Source organism: Sylvia atricapilla, chromosome 22, assembly GCF_009819655.1.
Source record: "Sylvia atricapilla isolate bSylAtr1 chromosome 22, bSylAtr1.pri, whole genome shotgun sequence".
Lineage (NCBI taxonomy): Eukaryota > Metazoa > Chordata > Aves > Passeriformes > Sylviidae > Sylvia > Sylvia atricapilla.
In genome coordinates this window covers 1,403,668-1,428,966 of record NC_089161.1, presented here as the reverse complement: position 1 = coordinate 1,428,966, position 25,299 = coordinate 1,403,668, and the positions used below count along the sequence as shown (strand labels likewise).

Here is a 25,299-nt window from a genome sequence, read left to right as displayed (position 1 = left end):
TGTGCCCCATAAAGACAAAAATAATTAAATTCAGGCAGAAATTGGATTTACCAGAGCTCAGCTTGGTGCAGAAGGGAATATTTCAGATTTCTGTGCCCCATAAAGACAAAAATAATTAATTTTAGGCAGGAATTGGACTCACCAGAGCTCAGCTTGGTGCAGAAAGGAATATTTCAGATTTCTGTGCCCCATAAAGACTAAAACAATAATTTTAGGCAGAAATTGGACTCACCAGAGCTCAGCTTGGTGCAAAAGGGAATATTTCAGATTTCTGTGCCCCATAAAGACTAAAACAATAATTTTAGGCAGAAATTGGACTCACCAGAGCTCAGCTTGGTGCAGAAAGGGAATATTTCATATTTCTGTGCCCTGTAAAGACAAAAATAATTAATTTTAGGCAGGAATTGGACTCACCAGAGCTCAGCTTGGTGCAGAAAGGAATATTTCAGATTTCTGTGCCCCATAAAGACTAAAACAATAATTTTAGGCAGGAATTGGACTCACCAGAGCTCAGCTTGGTGCAGAAAGGAATATTTCAGATTTCTGTGCCCCATAAAGACTAAAACAATAATTTTAGGTAGGAATTGGACTCACCAGAGCTCAGCTTTGTGCAGAAAGGGAATATTTCAGATTTCTGTGCCCCATAAAGACTAAAACAATAATTTTAGGCAGAATTTGGACTCACCAGAGCTCAGCTTTGTGCAGAAGGGGATATTTCAGATTTCTCTGGCCTGTAAGGACTAAAATGATTAATTTTAGGCAGGAATTGGACTCACCAGAGCTCAGCTTGGTGCAGAAAGGAATATTTCATATTTCTGTGCCCTGTAAAGACTAAAACAATAATTTTAGGCAGAAATTGGACTCACCAGAGCTCAGCTTGGCGCAGAAAGGGAATATTTCATATTTCTGTGCCCTGTAAAGACAAAAATAATTAATTTTAGGCAGGAATTGGACTCACCAGAGCTCAGCTTGGTGCAGAAAGGAATATTTCAGATTTCTGTGCCCCATAAAGACTAAAACAATAATTTTAGGCAGGAATTGGACTCACCAGAGCTCAGCTTGGTGCAGAAAGGAATATTTCAGATTTCTGTGCCCCATAAAGACTAAAACAATAATTTTAGGTAGGAATTGGACTCACCAGAGCTCAGCTTTGTGCAGAAAGGGAATATTTCAGATTTCTGTGCCCCATAAAGACTAAAACAATAATTTTAGGCAGAATTTGGACTCACCAGAGCTCAGCTTTGTGCAGAAGGGGATATTTCAGATTTCTCTGGCCTGTAAGGACTAAAATGATTAATTTTAGGCAGGAATTGGACTCACCAGAGCTCAGCTTGGTGCAGAAAGGAATATTTCATATTTCTGTGCCCTGTAAAGACTAAAACAATAATTTTAGGCAGAAATTGGACTCACCAGAGCTCAGCTTGGCGCAGAAAGGGGATTTTGGGGCTGCCAGGTCCCAGCTGCTCTGGGGCTGTCACTGCTGCCAGAGACACAAACCACAGGAAACCAGCAGGAGCTCCCCAAAGCTGGGCGGGACTCTGGGGCTCCCCAAAAACCCCCCAAAACCAGGGAGGCCAAAAAACCCCCCAAAAGCAGCCCAGAGCCTCCTGGAATTGTCCCTGAACCAGCCGGGGCTGGAGCTGAATTCCCAATTTTCTCCAAGGCAGGGAAAAAAAAAATGGGAGAAAAATACTCATTAAATTAAATTAATTTGAAAATTAAATTAAATTTGGGAAGAGCTGGAAAATCCCAAAGAGCATCTCCAAAGGTGTGCTGGGAATTATTCCCTGAGGGAATAAATAAAAACAATGGAGACACAAAAAATTCCCAATTCTTGGGGAATAAAAACAGTGGAGACACAAAAAATTCCCAATTCTTGGGGAATAAAAACAGTGGAGACACAAAAAATTCCCAATTCTTGGGGAATAAAAACAATGGAGACACAAAAAATTCCCAATTCTTGGGGAATAAAAACAATGGAGACAATAAAATCCAAGTTCTGGGGGAATAAAGACAATGGAGTCACAAAAAATTCCCAATTCTTGGGGAATAAAAACAGTGGAGACACAAAAACATCCCCCTGGAATCATCCCTGACTTTATCCCAGCCAAGTCTGGAGCTGAATTCCAAATTTTCTCCAAGGCAGGGAAAAAAAAAATGGGAGAAAAATACCCATTAAATTAAATTAATTTGAAAATTAGATTAAATTTGGGAAGAGCTGGAAAATCCGAGACCACAAAGAGCATCTCCAAAGGTGTGCTGGGAATTATTCCCTGAGGGAATGAATAAATAAAGACAGTGGAGACAATAAAATCCAAGTTCTTGGGGGATAAAAACAATGGAGACACCAAAAAATTCCCAATTCTTGGGGAATAAAAACAATGGAGACAATAAAATCCAAGTTCTGGGGAAATAAAGGCAATGGAGACACAAAAAATTCCCAATTCTTGGGGAATAAAAACAGTGGAGACACAAAAAATCCCCCTGGAATCATCCCTGACTCTATCCCAGCCGGGTCTGGAGCTGAATTCCAAATTTTCTCCAAGTCAGGGAAAAGTGGGAGAAAAATTCCCATTTTTTCAGGAGAATTCCTGGCTGGAAACAGAAATTAAAGTTGGGAAGAGCTGGAAAATCCCAGGCCACAAAGAGCATCTCCCAAAAAAGATGGGAATTATTTTCCATCTTTTTCCACAATGTGCTGGGAATTATTCCCTGAGGGAATAAAGAGGAGGAATAAAGGATAAAGGAGCAGGGATCTGCAGGTTTGGGGTGTGTCAGGGTCAGCCCCTGGATCCCACCCCAAATCCTGCATTTCCATAAAAACTGGGAATTTTGGGGTCACCCCCTGGATCCCCACCCCAAATCCTGCATTTCCCATAAAACCTGGGAATTTTGGGGTCACCCCCTTGATCTCCATCCCAAATCCTGCATTTCCATAAAAAATGGGAATTTTGGGGTCATTCACTTGATTTCCACCCCAAATCCTGCATTTCCATAAAAACTGGGAATTTTGGGGTCACCCCCTTGATCTCCATCCCAAATCCTGCATTTCCCATAAAAAATGGGAATTTTGGGGTCATTCACTTGATCTCCATCCCAAATCCTTCATTTCCATAAAAATTGGGAATTTTGGGGCCCTCTGACAACTCTGGAACATTTCCATCTTTCCTATTTTATAGAATATATTTTTGTAAATATAATATAATATAAATTCTATTGATATAGTTTTTATAGATCATATTATATTTATATAATTATATAACGATATTATATTTATGTAATATAATATGTATATTGTATGAATATATTATTCTATATTATATTGTATATTTTATATACATATATAATAAATTATTTAAAAATCAATTCACTATCTATAAAAATATACACAATAGATAACAACACATTTGCTATAAACCTATAACTACATAATATAAATTCTTATATTTACAATACAGCCCTATATAAAATCTATACATAGCACACAATAACTAGAAAACGATTTTATTTAAAAAAATATACGTAATTTTATTTTCAGGCGATTTATAATTTTATTTTAAGGAGCTCTCTGTGCTGCCTTCCTCCACACAACCCACAGCAAGAAAAATCACCCCAAAATAGAAAATAAATCCCACCCACCAGCCCCATGGGGGTGAGGCAGCAGAACTGAGGAGAGCAGCACAAAATTCCCTTTTTTCCCTTTTTTTAACCCCTGGCAGCTCCTGCAGGCACAGAATGGATTTACAGGAGTCCTGTCAGGAGAGGAGCACGAAAGCAGCACAAAATTTCCTTTTTTTTTCCTTTTTTTCTAACCCCTGGCATCTCCTTTAGGCAGAGAATGGTTTTACAGGAGTCCCATCAGCTGAGGACCACAAGAACAGCACAAAATTTCCTTTTTTCCCCTTTTTTTAACCCCTGGCAGCTCCTGCAGGCACAGAATGATTTTACAGGAGTCCCATCAGCTGAGGAGAGGAGAGGACCACAAGAGCAGCACAAAATTTCCTTTTTTCCCCTTTTTTTAACCCCTGGCAGCTCCTGCAGGCAGTGAGTGGTTTTACATCAGCTGAGCTCCTCTTCTGCCCCCGGAGGGGCCAAATCTGGGACAGGAGAAAGAAAGAAAAGGTGGATTTAGGGCTGGATTCTCCTGCAGGCACCTGGAAACACTCGAGGTGAGGTTTTTCATTCTTCCCACCGCAGGGACAGGGACAAAACCACGCCCAGGGCTGAATTCCTGCTCCTCTTTGCTCCTCCTTTTCCCTGCTGGGTTCTTCCACAGCCCCTGGGGCTCTGCTGAGCCTGGGGAGCTTTTTATCTACGTTTTATCCACGTTTTTATCCACATTATCCACGTTTTTATCCACGTTTTTATCCACATTTTTATCCATGTTTTTATCCACGTTTTCATCCACGTTTTCATCCACGTTTTTGTCTGCATTATCTACGTTTTTATCCACGTTTTTATTTATGTTTTTATCCATAAAATGGGTTCTGATCACCCAGCCAGTGTTCCCAAATGGAACTGGGAAACGGGGAATTGGAACTGGAATTGGGGAACTGGAACTGGGAAATGGGGAATTGGAATTGGGAAATGGGGAATTGGAATTGGGAAATGGGGAATTGGAACTGGAATTGGGAAATTGGAATTGGGAAATGGGGAATTGGAACTGGAATTGGGAAATTGGAATTGGGAAATGGGGAACTGGAACTGGGATTGGGAAATTGGAATTGGAAATGGAGAATTGAAATTGGGAAATGGGGAACTGGAACTGGAACTGGGAGATGGGGAACTGGAACTGGGAGATGGGGAATTGGAATGGGGAAATGGGGAACTGGAACTGGGATTGGGAAATTGGAACTGGGAATGGGGGAACTGGAACTGGGGAATTGGAACTGGAAAGGGAGAGCTGAGGGGGGAGAGAGAATTTGGGATCAAAAATTGGGTTGGAGAAGTGGAAAGGGAGAAGTGGAAAGGGAGAAGTGGAAAGGGAGAAGTGGAAAGGGAGAAGTGGAAAGGGAGAAGTGGAAAGGGAGAAGTGGAAAGGGATAACTGATGCTGTCTCTCTCTCTCTCAATCAATAATCACTTGAAGCATAAAACATCCAACAATTTTTTTTTGTTTTTTTCCCCCCTCCAATACCCCACGGCCCTGACCCACCTTCCTGGCTGTACTCCACGGACTGCAGGAAGAGCCCCGAGGCTGGGGCCATGGAGTGAGGGGGAAAAGCTCGGGAATCCTTCAGCTCCAGCAGCTCCTGGATGCGCTGGGGGGAAAACTTCCCCTGGCCCACGGCCACCAGGGCCCCCACCATCCTCCTCACCTGCGGGGGAAAACCCGTTCGAATGTGCAAAAAAAAAAAACCTTTTGAGCATTGGTAAGTGTGAAATAGAACATTAGAAAGTGTGAAATGAAACATCAGAAAGTGCGAAATAAAAGGTTCGTTTTCTACGTCAATTTGAAGAAATTAAGAAATAGGTTGGATAGAAAAAGAGACAATTAGGAGATAGGAAAAAAAGAAAATAAGCATTCAGCCAACTCACACTCTGCTACACCAGAAACATCCTTTAAACAGCCTTTTTACTGTATCAATCTGTTGAATATTCGTAATTTTTTTCCCATAAACTCGTTTCCATATTCCAGGGACTGTTTTGTACGGCTCCTCCTCGGGTCTGCCATTTTAGAGCTGCGTGTTTCCTTTTCCTGGCTGCGTCTTCATTACCCCCTTCATTATCCCCTTCATTACCCCCTTCATTATCCCCTTATCACCTTCATTATCCCCTTCATTATCCCCTTCATTATCCCCTTCATTATCACCTTATCACCTTCATTATCACCATCACCACCTCCAGCCTGGGCCTTGCTTTAGACTTTTTTTAGAAGGGAGATGCTGATATCCTCTACCTGCAGTTCTCCATCCCCAGTTTTCCATTTCAATTCTCCATCCCCAACTATTTTCCAATTTTACATCCCCGATTTTCCTCTTCCAATTCTCCATCCCCACTTTATTTCCAATTCTCCATCCCCATTTCATTTCCAATTCTCCATCCCCATTTTATTTCCAATTCTCCATCCCCATTTAGTTTATTTCCAATTCTCCATCTCCATTTAATTTCCAATTCTCCATCCCCATTTAGTTTATTTCCAATTCTCCATCTCCATTTAATTTCCAATTCTCCATCCCGATTTCATTTCCAATTTCACATCCCGATTTCAATTCCAATTCTCCATCTCCATCTCCATTTATTTCCAATTCTCCATCCCCATTTCATTTCCAATTCTCCATCCCCATTTAACTTCTAATTCTCCATCTCCATTTAATTTTTTTCCAATTCTTCATCTCCATTTAATTAATTTCCAATTCTCCATCCCCATTTCATTTCCAATTCTACATCTCCATTGAATTTTTTTCCAATTCTCCATCTCCATTGAATTTTTTTCCAATTCTCCATCCCCATTTCATTTCCAATTCCCCATCCCCGATTTTCCCATCCCCAATTTTCCCTCCCTCACCTGGATTCACAAACCTTCACTCCACTCAGGATTTTTCCAAACCCTCCAAAACCCTTCCTGGAGCACTGCAATGAATCAATCCCTGGGCTGAATTTGTCATTTTAAATTCATTAAAAAAACCCCAAAAGGAATAAACCAAAGCCCACTGAACAACCTGGTTGTGCTTATCCCTTAAAAAAAAAAAACCCATCCAACAATCCAAGGGGTGGTTTCATCCGGAATTTTGGGATTTTGGAGAGCCCAGAACTGAAATTCTCCCTCTCTGTTATTTTATCCACCCTCACTAGAGGTCATTGCACGACTTCGCCTGGGATGGGGAATCTGAGGCAGGAAAAATCAGATTAAATCCCAAATATCCACAGATTTGGAGCTTGGAGCCTCCACATTCCAACCCCTAAATATGTGGATATTTGGGATTTAATCTGATTTTTTTAAAAAAATCCACATCCAGCTCTTGGGGTGGTTTCACTTTTTTTTTTTTTTTTTTTTTTTTTTTTTTTTTTTTTTTTTTTAAATTTTGTTTTTTTTCCCAATAAAACCCCCAGTTTGGGATTTGGGGTTCAGGGAAAAGGAGATGCTGAAGTTGAGGTGTTCAAATCCCTGTTCCTGCCCCACCTGAGGGGAAAATCAGGAATTCCTGCTCCCCTTCCTCCTGGTTTTCCCCTTTTTAAAGGTTAAAGCGAGATTAAATTCCTAAAAATTATTAATATTATTCAAATCATTATTGTTACCATTAAAGTAACAATAAAGTAACAATTAATTATTCGAATCAAATAATTTAAAACATAAAATTAATTATTAAAATTGTTTTTAAAACCCTATTAAAGCTCAAAATGCTAAAAGCAAATATTTCCATGTCACCTTGGCCCCAAATCTCTGCCCTCCTCGAATTTCTCTGCCTTGAGCTTCCAGAGATTTGTTTGAGTTTATTTTTGGGATTAAAAAAAAAAACCCACAAAAGTTGTCAAAAACAGAATTAAAAATGTCAAAACAGAATTAAAAAAATAGCTGTTTGCTGCTCCCACAAAACGCCTCCTTTTATTACCAAAAATAATGAAACTTTCTCCTGCCTCTCCGAGGTCAAAGCTGGGAATAATTCCTGAAGTTTGGAAGAGCTGAGGGCACAGCAAACCCACCCAAAAAAGGGAAATAATTTGGAATTTTTTTTTATTCCAAGAGAATCAATCTAGGGGAGTTTCACAGCAGAGGGATAATTCCTGTAATTTATACAAAAAAAAAAAAAAAAAAAGAAAAAAAAAAAAAGAAAAAAAAAAAGCTTTTTTTCTTTTTCTTTTTTTTTCTTTTTTTTTTTTTCCTTTTTTTCCCCCCAGAAAAAAAACCAAAAAGTGAAAATCCAGGCAGCTTTTCCTAGGCTCAAATCCACTGAGAAAAAAACCATTAAAAAGAACTTTTTACCACTCCAAGGGCAGGGATTGTGGAAAACACAATTTTTCCATCGCCCAACTTGATTTTCTGAGGGTTTTAGGCACGAATTTAGGAGATTTTTGGATCAAATAAAGAGCCCAGATTTGCTAAAATCATCAAATTTTTACAGTGGCAGCAGGAAAATTCGGGTCTTTTACCTGTTTGTAAAGGAAAGCTTTGCCCTTGACCTTCACCTCCCAGAACTCCAGCTCCCTGGGGGGAAAAAAAGACAAAAAAATGGCATTTAAATCAAATTTCAAACTTTTTTTTTTAACACACAAGTCATAGGTGAGTGAGGGTAATTAACCTGCAGTGCCCTAATTGAGCTGACAGAGCATCTGAGACAAATAAAAATGCAGAATAATTTGATATTCACAATAAATATCTAAAAAAACAGGCACAAATAGAGGTGCACAGAGGCATGAGCAGCCCAAAATTCCATCCTGCCTCGTTTAATTAAGGGGACAATTAAAGAGACACGGAAAATTCAGTGCAGGGAACAGCCCTGAGATGGGTTTTATTTCAGATTTTGGGATAAATCCCTGAGTTTGGATATTCCTGGGGGGAAAAGGTTGGCAGGTGCTGCTGGAAATGGAGAATTGGGGATGGGGAATTGGAAATGGGGAATTGGAAAATGGAAAATGGAAAATGGAGAATTGGAATTGGGAAATGGAGAATTTGGGGATGGGGAGTTGGAGATGGGGAATTGGAGTTGGAAATGGGGAATTGGAAAATTGGAAATGGAGAATTGGGGATGGGGAATTGGGAAATGGGGAATTGGAAATGGGAAAAGGAGAACTGGAAATGGGGAATTGGAAATGGAGAATTGGGGATGGGGAACTGGAATTGGGAAATGGAGAATTTGGGGATGGGGAGTTGGAAATGGGGAATTGGAAAAGGGGAATTGGAACTGGAACTGGAAAATGGAGTATTGGGGATGGGGAATTGGAAATTGGAGATAGGGAACTGGAAATGGGGAATTGGAAATGGAGAATTTGGGGATGGGGAGTTGGAGATGGGGAATTGGAGTTGAAAATGGGAAATGGGGAATTGGAAAATTGGAAATGGAGAATTGGGGATGGGGAATTGGAAATGGAGAATTGGGGATGGGGAATTGGAATTGGGAAAAGGAGAATTTGGGGATGGGGAGTTGGAAATGGGGAATTGGAGTTGGAAATGGGAAATGGGGAATTGGAAAATTGGAAATGGAGAATTGGGGATGGGGAATTGGGAAATGGGGAATTGGAAATGGGAAAAGGAGAATTGGGAATGGAGAGCTGGGAAATGGGGAATTGGAAATGGAGAATTGGGGATGGGGAACTGGAATTGGGAAATGGAGAATTTGGGGATGGGGAGTTGGAAATGGGGAATTGGAAATGGAGAATTGGGGATGGGGAATTGGAATTGGGAAAAGGAGAATTTGGGGATGGGGAGTTGGAAATGGAGAATTGGAAAAGAGGAATTGGAACTGGAAGTGGAAAATGGAGTATTGGGGATGGGGAATTGGAAACTGGAGATAGGGAACTGGAAATGGGGAATTGGAAATGGAGAATTTGGGGATGGGGAGTTGGAGATGGGGAATTGGAGTTGAAAATGGGAAATGGGGAATTGGAAAATTGGAAATGGAGAATTGGGGATGGGGAGTTGGAAATGGGGATGGGGAATTGGGAAATGGGGAATTGGAAATGGGAAAAGGAGAATTGGGAATGGAGAGTTGGAAATGGGGAATTGGAAATGGAGAATTGGGGATGGGGAATTGGAATTGGGAAAAGGAGAATTAGGGATGGGGAGTTGGAAACGTAGAATTGGAAAAGGGGAATTGGAACTGGAACTGGAAAATGCAGAACTGGGGATGGGGAATTGAAAATGGAGAATTGGGGATTTAGAATTGGGAAATGGAGAATTGGGGATGGGGGAGTTGGAAATGGGAAATGGAGAATTGGGAATGGAGAGTTGGAATTGGGAAAAGGAGAACTGGGGATGGGGAACTGGAACTGGGAAATCTGAGTCAGAAAATTGGAAATGGAGAATTTGGGATGGAGAACTGGAAATGGGGATTCAGAACTGGGAAATGGGAAATTGGGAATTGGAAATGGGGAATTGGAATTGGGAAAAGGAGAACTGGGGATGAGGAGTTGGAAATGGGGAATTGGAACTGGAAATGGGAAACGGAGAATTGGGGATGGGGAATTTAAATTGGGGATGGGGAATTGGGGATGGAGAACTGGGGGTGGAGAACTGGAATTGGGAATGGAGAACTGGAAATGATTTGGGGATGCAGAACTGGAAATGGAGAACTGGAGATGAGGAGTTCTGTCCCTTCCCTCCCGCCGAGGCCGTGGCTCAGCTCACATCTGCTGCTTGCCCAAAACGACATTTTTTTCCCCCAAAAAGCCAAATTCCCCCTCTCTCCAAGCTGCATCCACCTCCCTTATCCCAGATTTCCCTGCCCCTTTGCATTAAAACCCACCAAGTCCCACAAGAAGGGTCAAACCCCTCAGGAAAAACAAAAAAATCCCATCAGCTTTAAAAGAGAACAAAACAATTTTTTTTTCTCCTTTTTTTTCTTTTTGTCAAGTGGGAAATTTTGATTTTTTTTTTTCCCTGTCAATCTCACAGATTAAAAAAAAAAATCCAGTTGTGATTTTTTGGGGTTTTTTTTCCAGCTGGCAGCAAAATTCCAGCACCTTGCAGGGAATAAAAGATGCCAAGTGACGGAGTAGGGGCACATCCTGAGCTTTTATTTTATTTTATTTTTATTTTTGGGGCCACTCCACTCCAGTTCCAGCGTTGCTGAGCAACTGGGAGTGATGGGAGGAATGGTTTTCACGGACAGACAAGTGGCCAATTCAGAGAGGAAAGGAAGAACTGGGAAGAAAAGCTGCTTTATGTGACACAGAAATGGAGTTTTTATCCTGCTGGGACAGCAAATAAACCTCCTTAGATGAGGCTGGGGGAAAAAAAAAAAAAAAATTAGTTAGTTAGAAATTCTATTTATGAGTTTATTTTCTCCCAAACTCAGGAAAAAAAATAGTTAGAAATTCTATTTGAATTTATTTTCCCCCAAACTTGAGAAAAAAAATAGTTAGAAATTCTATTTATGAGTTTATTTTCCCCCAAACTTGAGAAAAAAAAAATAGTTAGAAATTTTATTTATGAGCTTTTTTTGCCACCAAACTTGGGGGAAAAAAAAGTTAGAAATTCTATTTATAAATAGAATTAAAAAGAGGGGAATTGAGGGGAAATAATGGGGGAAAAAAGGGGAAAAAAGGGGAAATTGAGGAAAAAAGGGGGAAATTTAGGAAAAATAAGGGGGGAATTCAGTAAAAAAAGGGGAAATTGAAGAAAAAAAGGGGAAATTGAGGGAAAAAGGGAGAAATTGAGGGAAAAAAGGGAGAAATTGAGGGAAAAAAAGGGGGAATTGAGGGAAAAAAAAGGAGGAAATTTGGGGAGGAAAAAGGAGGAAATTGAGAAAAAAAGGGAGAAATTGAGGAAAAATGGGGAAATTTAAGGAAAAAAAAGGAGGAAATTGAGGGGGGAAAAAAGGAGGAAATTGAGAAAAAAAGGGAGAAATTGAGGAAAAAAAAAGGAGGGAATTGAGGGGGAGGGGGGAAAAAAGGAGGAAATTGAGAAAAAAAGGGAGAAACTGAGGGGGAAAAAAGGAGGAAATTGAGAAAAAAGAGAGAAAATTGAGGAAAAAAAAAAAAAAAGGAGGAAACTGATAAAAAAAAATGAGGAGAAATATCCTGGCCGAGCCGTCGCTCACCAAAACTTCATCACGGGGCGAGCAAGGAATCAATTTTTAAAAACCCCAAAACCACCGGCAGGAGTTTTTTCCGGCCAGGCCGGGCCCTGGGGGTCACCTGTGCAGGTAGTGGGCGGCCAGGGCCCCGCGGGCAGGCAGCAGCTCCAGCTGCAGCACCGTCCTCACCGCGCTCTGCAGGCGGCTCTCCGAGTGCAGCGAGCGGAAGGTGCTGAAGTCGTGAGTTCCCAGCAGGAATCCTGCTGCTTCCCTCATGGCAGAGATGTCCAGGGGGCTGCAGGCAAGGGGAAAAGGTGGGAGGAGGAGGGGGGAAAGGGCTCAAACCCCAAGGAATTAAAGCAGGTTTGAACCCCAAGGAATTACGCCAGGCTCATGCCCAAATAAATTACCCCAGGCTCAAACCAAAATTAATTACACCCGACTCAAACCAAAATGAATTAAGCCAGGTTTAAACCCCAAGGCATTAAACCAGGTTGAAACCCAAATAAATTACACCAGGCTCAAACCCAAATAAATTACAACAGGCTCAAACCCAAATAAATTACCCCAGGCTCAAACCAAAATGAATTAAGCCCCCGAGATAAATGACACCAGGCTCAAACCCCAAGGAATTCAGCCAGGCTCAAACCAAAGTTAATTAAGCCCCCCAAATAAATTACACCAGGCTCAAACCAAAATGAATTAAGCCAGGTTTAAACCCCAAGGAATTACACCAAGCTCAAGCCTAAATAAAGTACCCCAGGTTCAAACCCCAAGGAATTAAAGCAGGTTTAAACCCCGAGGCATTAAACCAGGTTGAAACCCAAATAAATGACGCCAGGCTCAAACCCCAAGGAATTAAGCCAGGCTCAAACCCAAATAAATTACACCAAGCTCAAACCAAAATGAATTAAGCCAGGCTCAAGCCAAAATTAATTAAGCTCCCCAAATAAATTACACCAGGCTCAAACCCCAATGAATTAAGCCAGGCTCAAACCAAAATGAATTAAACTAGATTCAAACCCAAATAAATGACACCAGGCTCAAACCAAAATTAATTAAGCTCCCCAAATAAATTACACCAGGTTCAAACCCCAATGAATTAAGCCAGGCTCAACCCTCAATGAGTTAAGCCAGGCTCAAAACCAAATGAATTGAGCCAGGCTCAAACCAAAGTTAATTAAGCCCCCCAAAGAAATGACACCAGGCTCAAACCAAAATTAATTTAGGCAGGTTTAAACCCCAAGGAATGTCACCAGGCTCAAACCCCAATGAACTGAGCCAGGCTCACACCCAGCACACCAAGCCCACACTGAAATGCATTTCCCAACCCCAAACCCAGGGGCCAAACTGAGCCCATTTGAGGAATTCCAAGCCTCAGGCTCTTCCCAAACTTTCACCCTGCTCTGCTTCCCCGCTCCAGCAGCTCTGCCCAATTCCTGCCTGCAAAGAAACAAATTCTCTGCAGCTGATCAAACTCAAAAAAAGATCAGGGAAAAAAAAAAGCCACGAGAAAATGGAGCTGCTGAAAATGGAGTGGTTTTGTCCACTCGATGCCAAAAATTCCCATTTCTCCAACTTAAAAATGAGGCGTTTTGACGTCTCTGAAATTTGCAGAGGGGAACTGGGTTTGCCCAAAGCAGCCACAAAGAAAATGGAGCTGCTGTTTTGTCCACCTGAGGCCAAAAATTCCCATTTCTCCAACTTAAAAATGAGGCTTTTCAGCCCTCTGAGGGAACTGGATTTATCCAAAACAGCCACAAAGAAAACGGAGCTGCTGCTTTGGGGTGTTTTATCCTCCTGAAGCCCAAAATTCCCATTTCTCCAACTTAAAAATGAGGCATTTTGACGTCTCTGACATTTGCAGAGGTGAACTGGATTTCCCCAAAGCAGCCACAAAAACCCCAGAACTGCTGCTTTGGAGGTGTTTTATCCTCCTGAAACCCAAAATTCCCATTTCTCCAAGTTGAAACCTGCGGCTTGTCCCCTCCTATCGGCAAATTCTGCAAAGCCACACCGATCCCAATATTTTTTTTTTATTTTTTTCCCACTCCACAGCCCCGATTCCCCAATTTTCCTCGCTGAAGGAGACAAACTCACCCTCCTGCAGGGGCCCAGCAGAGATCCCTCTCGAAGACAGGGATTTGGGAGTGGTGGGCACAGCCCAGCAGCAGCCTGTAGACGTAGGTCCTGGAGAGGGCACAGAAACGGGCGTGGAAGGTGCCAGGCACCCGCTGGGCACTGAGGATGCTGTGGGACACAGGGGACAAAAACGGGGTTTGGGTCACATCTCTGAGGGTCCAGGGCTCTTTGTGCTGCCCGAGGAGGTGTGTCCTGGAAAGGGTTTGGATAAATGGCTGCTTGGTTCTTCGGCTCTGCTGAAGAAGGAAATAAATATTTGGTTTTCTTTGTTCTGTTCCAGGTCAGTGGCACTGAGGGGACATCTGTGCCAAAGGGACAATTCCTCCTGCTGCTTTTACAGATCCCAGACTGAGAGGGGAGAATTCCCCAAGGAACAGGGGTATCCTTGAAGGCCTTTTAATAAATATCAAATTTATTCTCTGGCTCTGCCCTGTCTCTGTTCCACTGTCACCATGGCCCCTGAGGGAACATCTCTGCCAAAGGGACAATTCCTCCTCCTGCTTTTACAGATCCCAGACTGAGAGGGGAGAATTCCCCAAGGATCAGGAGCACCCTTAAAGCCTTTCAATAAATATCTAATTTATTCTCCAGCTCTGCTCAATAAATACCTGCTTTATTTTCTTATTTCTGCCCAGTCTCTGTTCCACTGTCACCACAGCCCCTGAGAGAACATCTGTGCCAAAGGGACAATTCCTCCTCCTGCTTTTACAAATCCCAAACTGAGAGGGGAAAATTCCCCAAGGATCGGGACCCTTAAAAGCCTTTCAATAAATATAAAATTTATTTTCTTATTTCTGCCCAGTCTCTGCTCCACTGTCACCACGGCCCCTGAGGGAACATCTGTGCCAAAGGGACAATTCCTCCTCCTGCTTTTACAGATCCCAGACTGAGAGAATTCCCCAAGGACCAGGGGTATCGATTTTTTCTTTTTTTTTTTTTCCCCTCCTCAACCTACATTTGAAGCCCCAAACCCACACCTTTGTGTGGGGACACAAAGTGACAGCTGACCTCGGGGAAGGAAAACCAAAAAAAGGTGTGAAATTCCCGAAATTCCCAAAATTCCACCCACCTTTTGAAACCCCCTCGAGGTGTGCTGGTTTTATTTCTGTCACTGAGGCAGGAACTGCTGATTTCATGATCATTTCCCGGGTTTGATGTAAAATAAAACCCCTCAAGGAGCAAAAACTGAACCACTCTGGTGGGATCCAACCTTTGCGTGGTGACACCAAAATACCACAACTCCTCTTATTTTTTTTTGTTGTTTTTAGGGCTACCAGCACATCATCCCAAACCACCAAAAAAACCTGATTTTTAAAATGCCAAACCAGCAGCAGAAACAGAAAAAGGAATAAGGGAGAGAAAAAAAAAAAATTAACAGGGAAAAAAAATAAATCTTGCGCACGAAGGCGCGGGATCATCTCCGAACCATGAAAACCTCCAAAAAAAAAACCCCAAATAAAGGGATTTTTGGCCTCTCTGTTGACTCACCGGATGGGCTCAGGCCTGAGGTGGTAATTCAGCCCCTGGACCAGCTGCTGGGCAGTGAAAGGAGCTTTTCCTGGAGCCCTCTGGATGTCCACGTGGGCGGCGTTGGCCAGGGCGTGGACACCGGTGTCCGTCCTGCTGGAGATGTGGAATTTGATGGGAGCACTGGGCTTCAGCTTCTGAGCTGCCTCCTGCCACCAAAACAGAGGGTCAATCAGTAAAAAACCCAAAAAAAATCCTCCTGCTGGTTCCCAGAGGAGTTTGGAGCTGGAAAAGAAACTATGGAGAAAAAAAAAGCGTTGTTTAAGGGATTTCTCCTGAAAAATGGGGTTTCTCAGCTTCTTGGCCCTGGAATTGTGTCATGCAGAGCATCCAAAGTGCCAGGGGAGATTCCTGAGGTGGATAAAATAAAAGTTAAAATGAACTGCTTGTCTCTTTATCCACTGCCCTGTGGGGTGTGAGCTTCCCTAAGGGCACGGAACAGAGGGAAAAAAGACAAGAGGGTCACTCATTTCAGCCCTTTACAGCCCAATTTCAGGCAAATTTAGCCCATTTCAGCCAATTCCAGCTCAATTTCAGCCAAATTTATCCCATTTCAGCCCAATTCAGCCCAAATCCAGCCCAATTTCAGCCGATTTCAGCTCAATTTCAGCCCATTTTATCCCATTTCAGCCCATTTTATCCCATTTCAGCCCATTCCAGCCCAATTTCAGCCCATTTTATCCCATTTCAGCCCATTCCAGCTCAATTTCAGCCAAATTTATCACATTTCAGCCAATTCCAGCCCATTTCAGCTCAATTTCAGCCCGTTTTATCCCATTTCAGCTCATTCCAGCCCATTTCAGCCCGTTCCAGCCCAAATCCAGCCCAATTTCAGCCAATTCCAGCCCAATTTCAGCCAATTCCAGCTCAATTTCAGCTAATTTAAGTCCAATTCCAGCTAATTTCAGCCCAATTCCAGCCCAATTCCAGCCCAAAATCCAGCCCCCAGACAGAAAATCCAGTGAAAATCACTGCAGGGGAATAAGTGAAACATGGGAAAAATAGCCCAAAAACCACAAAAGAAAGCAGAAAAAACCCAAAGGAACGACTCAGAATTTCCTTTTCCTTCCCATCCCCACCCCCAGAGGGGTTTTTATCGGGTTTTAATTCGGGACAAGAGTCCATAAAGTTGGAGTTGCTGACTCACAAATCCCTTCCAGACTCCTGCAGGAGCAGCTCAGGGCTCTGGGATCTCAGGAATGTTCCAGGAAAAGGCAACAAAAGGAGGAGAGAGAAAATAAAATGTACCCGAGCTGCCAGGGGCTGGGAACACAACCAAAATTGGGTTTTTTTTTTATTTTTTCTTTTCCTGATGCTTCCATTTGGAGCTCACATCTGAGCTGCACAAATCAGCCTTTCCACAAACCTCTCATCTTCCAAAAGCTTCTCTTTGAGCTCCACGATGCTCCTGAGATAAGAGGGATAATAACTCAGCTTCCTTTTGATTCCTGCCCTGCACCAGACTCGACAGCAGCTTGTAATTAAGTCCCGATTTTAATTCAAGGTTGGGTTGTGACGCTCAGGTGACCCAATTTCTCTGCTCCTGGGTGTAAAAATGGGGTTTTTTTTTTTACAGCTCTGCTCACACTCACTGCCAGCCCAAACAGCATCTGAGCTCCTCAAACCATTCCCAGCTCCAAGGGAATCTTTGGGAGCAGTGCAGGAATAACAAGATCATCCTTTTTATTTTTTTTTTTTTTCGCTGGCATAACACAACTCCAAAATAAAAATAACAAAAACCCATGGAAGCAGCACAGAACAATGGACATCCTGCTGTGCTTTGTTGTGCAAAGCTCTGTCAGGGACATCCTCTCCTGGGAGGAGACAGCATCCAGCTGCTGCATCCACGAGGGAATTGGACATGAAGCAGAACTGAGGCGGTTTTAAGGACAAGGAGAGGCAAAGCCACAAGCTCTAACCAGACTCAGGGCCTTGGTGAAGCCTCACTGATTTTTTTTCAGGTCAGAATCTGTGTGATGACACCATTTAAAGTCTTTTGTTTCGAGCTTTACAGCGTTCAGCGCTCTGTTGGTTTGATCAGGTGTCCACCTCGAAATGAGATTTACCTCTGGTCATTTCTGGAGCTGGGCAATGTGACCTTAAAAACTTCATTTTCAGGAAAGTGGGATTAGCAATTTGGACCTACCTCCAAATAATTCTGGACTCCAACCAGGGCCTGATCACTCTTGGTCTCCATAACCCCACTGCAGAGCAAAAACAACACAATTTATTGATGTGTGCCAACATCCAGGGACTTGACTGAGGCCACCAACAAATCCAGAACTTCCTGGATCTTCCCACAGATCTTGCAGGGATCAAAGAGTCAGGAATGGGCAGGAAAAGTGCCTTATTGGTTACTGAACTTGTTAAAATTATTAAAATTAAAAGCGGTTATTTTCAAGAAGGGATGTTGGAAATAAAATGATCCTTCAACTGTTCTTTTTGTTTGGATCTGCTCTTGAGACAGATGCTGACGGGAGAATAAGGCAGATAAATTAAATTAGTTTGAGGGAAATCTATTTTAGGGCCAGGAGCTGGTGGCCAGGACTTGTGAATGCCATAAATTGACCAAACTCTGCCTTCTCCAAACTTTTCATCCATTCCTTCCCAAACTCTGCTCTTTCCTAACTCTGCCTTCCCAAACTCTGCTCTCATCCATTCCTCCCTGAAATCTGCCATCCCAAACTCTGCTCTTCTCTAAATTCCCCAAACTCTCCAAATTCTATCCCCAAGCTCTATCCCCAAACTCTGCTTTCTCCAAATTTTGCCAATTCCAAACTCAGCCCTCTCCAAGCTCTATCCTCAAGCTCTATCCCCAATCCCTGCTTTCTCCAAACTTAACCCTCTCCAAATCCTATTCCCAAGCTCTATCCCAATCCCTGTCTCTCCAAACTCAGCCCTCTCCAAATCCTATTCCCAAGCTCTATCCCAAGCTTTATCCAAATCCCTGCTCTCCCAATCCCTGCTCTCTCCAAACTCAGCCCTCTCCAGATTCCACCCCCAAGCTCTATCCCCAAACTCTGCTTTCTCCAAATTCTGCCATTGAGATATTAATTTTGAAGAATTAAGGACTAACTCGGCCCTCTCCAGATTCCATCCCCAGGCTCTATCCCAGTCCCAGCTCTCCCCACATTCCAAAGCTCTATCCCAGTCCCAGCTCTCTCCAGACTCCACCCCCAGGCTCTATCCCAGTCCCAGCTCTCCCCACATCCCCAGGCTCTATCCCAGTCCCAGCCTCTCCCGCTCCCCGGGGCTCCCGCAGGTGTCGGGGCCCGGCACGTACCTGTACCTGGTGCCAAAGTACTGGAAGAACACCAGGTACCGGGCAGGGCCACACACCATGGCTGGGGACAGGGACAGAGAGGGGACAGGGACAGAGCGGGGACAGCGACAGAGCGGGGACAGGGACAGAGAGGGGACAGCGACAGAGCGGGGACAGCGACAGAGCGGGGACAGCGACAGAGCGGGGACACGGGGACAGAAGCGGGGACACAGGGACAGAGTGGGGACACAGGGACAGAAGCGGGACACAGGGACAGAAGCGGGCACGGAGCGGGGACACGGGGACAGAAGCGGGACACGGGGACAGAAGCGGCCCCGGCGGCAGCGGCCCGGGCACAGGCCCCGCCCCTTCCCCCGCACGGCCCCGCCCCTTCCGCCGGGAACGGGAATGGAATGGGATGGGATGGGTTATACCGGGAACGGGGACGGGAATGGAATGGGAATGGGATGGGTTATACCGGGGACGGGGACGGGAATGGGAATGGAATGGGATGGGATGGGTTATACCGGGGACGGGAATGGGAACGGAGAATGGGATGGGTTATACCGGGGACGGGAATGGAATGGGAATGGGAACGGGATGGGATGGGTTATATCGGGAACGGGAACGGGAATGGAATGGGATGGGATGGGTTATACCGGGAACGGGGACGGGAATTGGAACGGGATATGGGGATGGGGAATGGGGTAATAGGGAACGGGATGGGTTATATGGGGATGGGGTAACGGGGAACGGCAATGGGGAACGAGATGGGTTCTATGGGAAACGGGAACAGGAATGGGGGAATGGGGAATGGGGATGGGTTATATGGGGATGGTTATATGGGGAACGGGATGGGGAATGGGGATGGGATGAGTTAATGGGGAACGGGGATGAGTTAATGGGGAATGGGATGAGTTAATGGGGAACGGGGATGGGAATGGGGGACGGGGATGGGTTATATGGGGAACGGGATGGGTTATATGGGGACTGGGGATGTGCTGGGAGGAATGGGAATGGGTTTGTGGGGACCAGGATGGGCTGGGGGGGAACAGGACGGGGTCAGAGGGAACGGGGATGGGGTCATGGGGACAGGGGATAGAGCGATGGAAAATGGGATGTGCTCACAGGGACTGGGGCTGGGCTGGTGGGAGATGGGATAGACTGACTGGGACTGGGGATGAGCTGGTGGGAGATGGGATGTGCTCCTGGGGACCTGGAATCTGCTCCTGGGGACCTGGAATCAGCTCATGGAGACCAGGGATGTGCTGGTGGGAAATGGGATGTGCTCATGGGGACCAGGGACGTGCCCATGGAGACCTGGAATCTGCTCCTGGAGACCCGGAATCTGCTCCTGGAGACCTGGAATCTGCTCCTGGGGACCTGGAATCTGCTCCTGGGGACCTGGAATCTGCTCCTGGAGACCTGAAATCAGCTCCTGGGGACCCGGAATCTGCTCCTGGAGACCTGGAATCTGCTCCTGGAGACCTGGAATCAGCTCTTGGAGACCCGGAATCTGCTCCTGGAGACCCGGAATCTGCTCCTGGGGACCTGGAATCTGCTCCTGGAGACCCGGAATCTGCTCCTGGGGACCTGGAATCAGCTCCTGGAGACCCGGAATCTGCTCACTGGGGTGTGCTGGTGGCAGCTGGGATGCTGTGCAAACACCAAACCCCTCTGGAAGCCTGTGGTTCACCTCTCCGGCCGTGCTGCCTGCGGCTCAGGGGGATGGCAGAAAATAGGAATAATAACAATGATAATGACAATAATAATGGATTGATTTGAGCTAAGGAAACAAATAAAGCATTCCCAGAGAAGCTGGGGCTGCCCCTGGATCCCTGGAAGTGCCCTGGGATGGTGGAAGGGGCCTGTTGGTGGCAGGGGGTGGGAATGGAATGATTTTTAGGGAGCTGAATGATTTCCAACCCAAATCCTGCCAGCAGAGGCGTTCCCAGGCTATCCCAATCCATCCAGTTCAGCCTGCAGAGAGGTGTAAATCACAGCTGGGGGGAAATGACAGGAATAAACCAAGAGAAATGTAAAACACAACGGCTGCAGATGTTCCCAGGGCCTGTAACATGTATTTAAAACTCTTTCTAAAACACTGAACTGCAATATCTGGATGGGCAAGAAGCTCAAGCCAGCACCCGACTGATGGGTAAAGCAGGGAGAGGGAGACAAAAAAAAAAAAATCCCTGGAGAGGAAAAAATTGCCCTGGTGCAAGTCTGAGATCTGTTTTGAAAGGCAAAATGCAGGCAGCTTTCAGGCCACACAAAGGCAGCCAGGCTGTGCCATAATGAAAGTGATGAATCTCGGCTTTGGGGAGGAGAGGGAGCTCTAATCCCCGGCCTCGTGCAGCCAGAGCTCGATCCCATCCCTGCCTTTAGGATTTTAACTTCTCTATTGTTGGTGTGTTTGTAATCCTGCAGGTCTTTAGTGCAGAACTCTTTAAATTCCACGTTGAGTGTGAGCTGCTGTGTTCACGTTTTGGTTTTGTATTTTTCATCTGTTTGTAGTCCTGTTCTTTATTTAATCATTAATTTAATAATTTGTAGTTCTTTAGTGCAGAAGTCTTTAAATTCCACGTTGAGTGTGAGATGCTGTGTTCACATTTTGGTTTTATATTTTTTCATCTATTTGTAGTCTTGCTCTTTATTTAATCATTAATTTAATAATTGGCAGGTCTTTAGTGCAGAACTCTAAACTCCATGTGCAGTGTGAGCTGCTGTGTTCACATTTTATGTTTTTCATCTATTTGTAGTCTTGCTCTTTATTTAATCATTAATTTAATAATTGGCAGTTCTTTAGTTCAGAACTCTTTAAATTCCACATTGAGTGTGAGCTGCTGTGTTCACATTTTGGGCAGACACAACAATTCCTCTCCAGGCCTGGGGATCAAGGACACCTCACTGCCTCAGGGCCTGAGAAATGGAAATAAAAATGAGTTTTGGGCAGCAAACTTGGGGTGAATTCCTTCATTAGCTGATCTCTAATTGGAGGATTAACCCCCAACCTGCAAATGGACCAAAGTGATAAAAGTGTAAAAACCCGTGACCCATTTTTGGGTTGGGCTTCACCTGCCCTAAATGCACCTTAAGGCTCCTCAATACAATAAATATAATTTATTCAATAAATACAACTGCTTTTTATTCTCCTAATTTTGTCTGGCCTCTGGTTTTAGGCTGCCCCGAAGAGGCACCACTGGAGGCACCAGGGAAAAGGAGCTTTGGGTTGGTTTGGCCTCTGTGAAATCACACAAAACAGAGGCCACGAGCTCATCTCGCTGCTGCTCCTGGAGCCAGGGGTTTATTCCTTCCCCTGAATTCCTCAGAGCACTCCAGCATCTGATAACTCTGTCAAATAACTCCGATTTTTTTGTTCTCACTCTTGGCTGTGGCTGACAAAACAAGGCTTGGCCACAAGAGCCTGGTCTAGAGGTGGGTTTTGGCTGTAATTTGGGTACAAAAATGACATCAAACACCTCATTTCATCACTGTTCCTGCCCATGGCTCCTTGTGACACTGTCATGGACTCAGACACTCCTGGGACTGCTGTTTCTTTAGGTGTAGGATTTTTTTAAAATAGGGAATTTCCACTTCAGACCTTTCTCTCATTTCTGGGAACTCAGATGGAAACAAAAGCCTGGTCTAGAGGTGAATTTTGGCTGTAATTTGGGTACAAAATTGGCATTAAACACCTCATTTCACCTCATTTCATCACAGTTCCTGCCCATGGCTCCTTGTGACACTGTCATGGACTCAGACACTCCTGGGACTGCTGTTTCACTCACAGCTTTAGTTGAAGTGTAGGATTTTCTTAAAATATAGAATTCCCGCTTCAGGCCCTTCTTTTACTTATGTTAACCCAGATGGAAACAAAAGCCTGGTCTAGAGGTGAGTTTTGGCTGCAATTCTGGTACAAAAATGACATAAAACACCTCATTTCATCACAGTTCCTGCCCATGGCTGAGTGAGGGCTCCCTGTGACACTTGGGACTGCTCTTTCTTTAGTTCAGGTGCAGGATTTTCTTCAAATACCGAATTCCCACTTGAGGCCCTTCTCTCAGGTCACAGAAGGTTCACCCAAACCCTCAGTGAACCGTGTGGTTGCTGCTGTTGTGCCTGTGGTGCTTGGTGGGTGTAAGATCAGGACTAATTAATCTCATTTAGCCACACCACACTCTGCTGCCTGTCCTGTGGCAGGGGAGCTCAGCTCAGCCTGGACCCACAAATCCAGATGTGCTCCTTCCCTCCCCGGGGTGATCCCTGCAGATTTATCTGCGGTCAAATCCACTGCCTATGGAAAATGAAAAAGTAGATTAAGGAGGGGGCAGGATTGATGCCAATCCTGCTGCTGCTGGAATTGCACCGTTGGGTTTGTTCCTCCTGCGGTGCACACGCAATCCTGCCTGGAAAGCCTGGAATGGTTTGGATTAAATCCAGCTATTAAATTCCGTTTCAATGCAGCTATTCCAACCTTCAGGGTCACCATGCACCAGGCCAGTTTGCTCCTCCTGACCTTGGATGTTTCCAGGGATTGGAATTGTTTCCAGCCAAACCTCTCTGGGTAATTTTTGGCATCGTTTTAATACCCTCATGGTAAAAAAAAAAAATAATAATAATTCTTCCCTGACAGGAGCAGCTGCCCCTGAATTGTCACAACCCTCCTGAGCTGGTGTCACAGGGAAACCTGTCCCCAGTCTTCTGATCCTCACCCAAATACCAGCAATAAGCAACATTTTCTTCACAGAAAGGGTGATTCGATTTTGGGATGAGCTGCCCAGAGAGCTGCTGGAGGCCCCATCCCCACAGGTTTTTAAGGCAAGACTGGATGTGGCACTCAGTGGCAGGTCTGGGTGACCAGGAGGAGCTGGGACACGGGTTGGACTCGATGGGTGTCACTTTAAAAGGGACATCGAGGGGCTGGAGCGTGTCCAGAGAGGCTCTCAGAGGGCTAAAAATGGCTTTGGAGGAGCAGCTGGAGGAGCTGGGCTTGGTCAGGTTTGGGAAGAGGGGGACAGGACGAGGTCTTCTGCTCTCTTGTGCCGTGGGTGCAGCGGGAGCATGAGAGGGGGGAAGCTGAGACAGGGAATTCCCACCAGATCCTGAAAAACCTGGGGTGCCCAGCCCTTGGAATGGCAGCGCTGGGGTCCCCGTCCCCGGGGATGCAGTTTGGGGCTGCTGATGCAGTTTGGGGCTGCTGATGCAGTTTGGGGCTGCTGATGCAGTTTGGGGCTGCTGAGCTGAGCTTTGAGCTCTCGGTGGTTCCGGGGCTCCCTGAGGTCACTGTCAGCCCGACAGAGCCCGCGGGTCTCAGACAGGGGACGTGTCCTGTGTCACCACCCAGCGCAGCCGGGGGCCGGAGGGGTCAGCGGTCCGGGAGCGGGGTCAGGGCCGTGTCCGGTGTCCGGGAGCGGGGTCAGGGCTGTGTCCGGTGTCCGTGCTGTATCCGTGCCATGCCCAGTGGCCAGTCCGGGCGAGGGGTCAGGGCCGTGTCCGTGCCGTGCCCGGTGTGCAGGAGCAGGTTTGCTCCGCTCCGCTCCGTGGTTCTGGAGGCGGCTCCGCCTTTTACTCCTGCTGTCGGTGCTCCGGGAGGGGTCAGTGCCGTACCGGGGCTGTACCGGGGGCTGTACCCGGTGCTCCGGGAGGGGTCAGTGCTGTACCGGGGCTGTACCGGGGCTGTGCCCGGCGCTCCGGGAGGGGTCAGTGCTGTACCGGGGCTGTACCGGGGCTGTACCGGGGCTGTACCCGGTGCTCCGGGAGGGGTCAGTGCCGTACCGGGGCTGTACCGGGGCTGTACCGGGGCTGTACCGGGGCTGTACCGGGGCCGTACCCGGTGCTCCGGGAGGGGTCACTGCCGTACCGGGGCTGTACCCGGGGCTCCGGGAGGGGTCAGTGCCGTACCGGGGCTGTACCGGGGCTGTACCGGGGCTGTACCCGGCGCTCCGGGAGGGGTCAGTGCCGTACCGGGGCTGTACCGGGGCTGTACCCGGGGCTCCGGGAGGGGTCACTGCCGTACCGGGGCTGTACCGGGGCTGTACCGGGGCTGTACCCGGTGCTCGGGGAGGCGGGCCCGTTGTGACTCATCGCCGTGTCGGTGCGGCTGGAGGCGGGCCGGGGCCGGATCCGGGGCTGTGGCCGCTGCCGAATCCCCGGTTGTGTGGCGGTGCCGTGGCGCTCCCGAGGGAGGCAGCGCCGTCCCGGGGCCGGTGCCGGTTCCGTGGCCGGGAGGCGGGCCGGCCCGAGGGGCGGGCGCTCGGCGGGCTCGGAGCCGGCGGGCGATGCGCTTCCTCCGCTGAGCGCGGCGCGGCCGAGGCGGCACCATGACGGTGGAGTTCGAGGAGTGCATCAAGGACTCGCCCCGGTTCCGGTAAGGCCAGAGACCGGCTTTAGAACCGCTCCGGGAACGGCTCGGGGAGAACGGGCAGGACGGGCAGGGGCCGCTCCGGGCCGCGCCCAGGACGGAGGGAGCGGCGCCGCAGCCCCGGGCCCGCCGATGGGCTGGAGCCGGGGATGCCGCAGGCGTTGTCTGTATCCCTCCTTCCCTTCTCCGCATCCCTCCTTCCCTTCCCTGTATCCCTCTTTCCCTTCCCGCATCCCTCCTTCCCTCCCCGCATCCCTCCTTCCTTTCCCCGCATCCCTCCTTCCCTTCCCTGTATCCCTCTTTCCCTTCCCGCATCCCTCCTTCCCTCCC

The 25,299-nt window shown here is 46.3% G+C and overlaps 2 protein-coding genes across 3 annotated transcripts in view; one reads left to right on the top strand and one right to left on the bottom strand.

The window, feature by feature from the left end:
• Positions 1 to 3,785: 3,785 nt before the first annotated feature.
• PUSL1 (pseudouridine synthase like 1) lies at positions 3,786 to 18,741 on the bottom strand. Of its 2 annotated transcripts, XM_066334143.1 has the most exons (8): positions 18,627 to 18,741; positions 17,490 to 17,547; positions 15,305 to 15,492; positions 13,775 to 13,924; positions 11,796 to 11,969; positions 8,091 to 8,145; positions 5,155 to 5,317; positions 3,786 to 4,097 (listed from the first exon to the last, which is right to left on the bottom strand). In XM_066334143.1, exons 1-8 carry the CDS (start codon positions 18,683 to 18,685, stop codon positions 4,060 to 4,062), a joined length of 885 nt encoding a protein of 294 aa, XP_066190240.1. In that variant the 5' UTR covers positions 18,686 to 18,741; the 3' UTR covers positions 3,786 to 4,059. The 2 variants fall into 2 exon arrangements, with proteins under 2 accessions (XP_066190240.1, XP_066190241.1); XM_066334144.1 differs by lacking the exon at positions 11,796 to 11,969.
• Positions 18,742 to 24,836: 6,095 nt separating this feature from the next.
• Positions 24,837 to 25,299, top strand: part of ACAP3 (ArfGAP with coiled-coil, ankyrin repeat and PH domains 3) — a 73,370-nt gene continuing 72,907 nt past the window's right edge. Inside the window, exon 1 of the mRNA XM_066334134.1 lies at positions 24,837 to 24,975. Within this exon, the coding sequence (XP_066190231.1) occupies positions 24,929 to 24,975 (47 nt within the window). The 5' untranslated portion in view covers positions 24,837 to 24,928. The remainder of the gene's footprint in view (positions 24,976 to 25,299) is intronic.

What these genes read in the sequence shown, in the direction of transcription:
- PUSL1 (XM_066334143.1), bottom strand. Translation starts at nt 18,685, where the DNA reads ATGGTGTGTGGCCCTGCCCGGTACCTGGTGTTCTTCCAGTACTTTGGC. An exon ending in TGCTGGGCCCCTGCAGGAGG is followed by an intron (nt 11,970 to 13,774) that starts GTGAGTTTGTCT and finishes CCTTGCCTGCAG; the next exon opens with CCCCCTGGACATCTCTGCCA. An exon ending in CGTGGAGTACAGCCAGGAAG is followed by an intron (nt 4,098 to 5,154) that starts GTGGGTCAGGGC and finishes CTCCTGTCCCAG; the next exon opens with ATTTGGCCCCTCCGGGGGCA.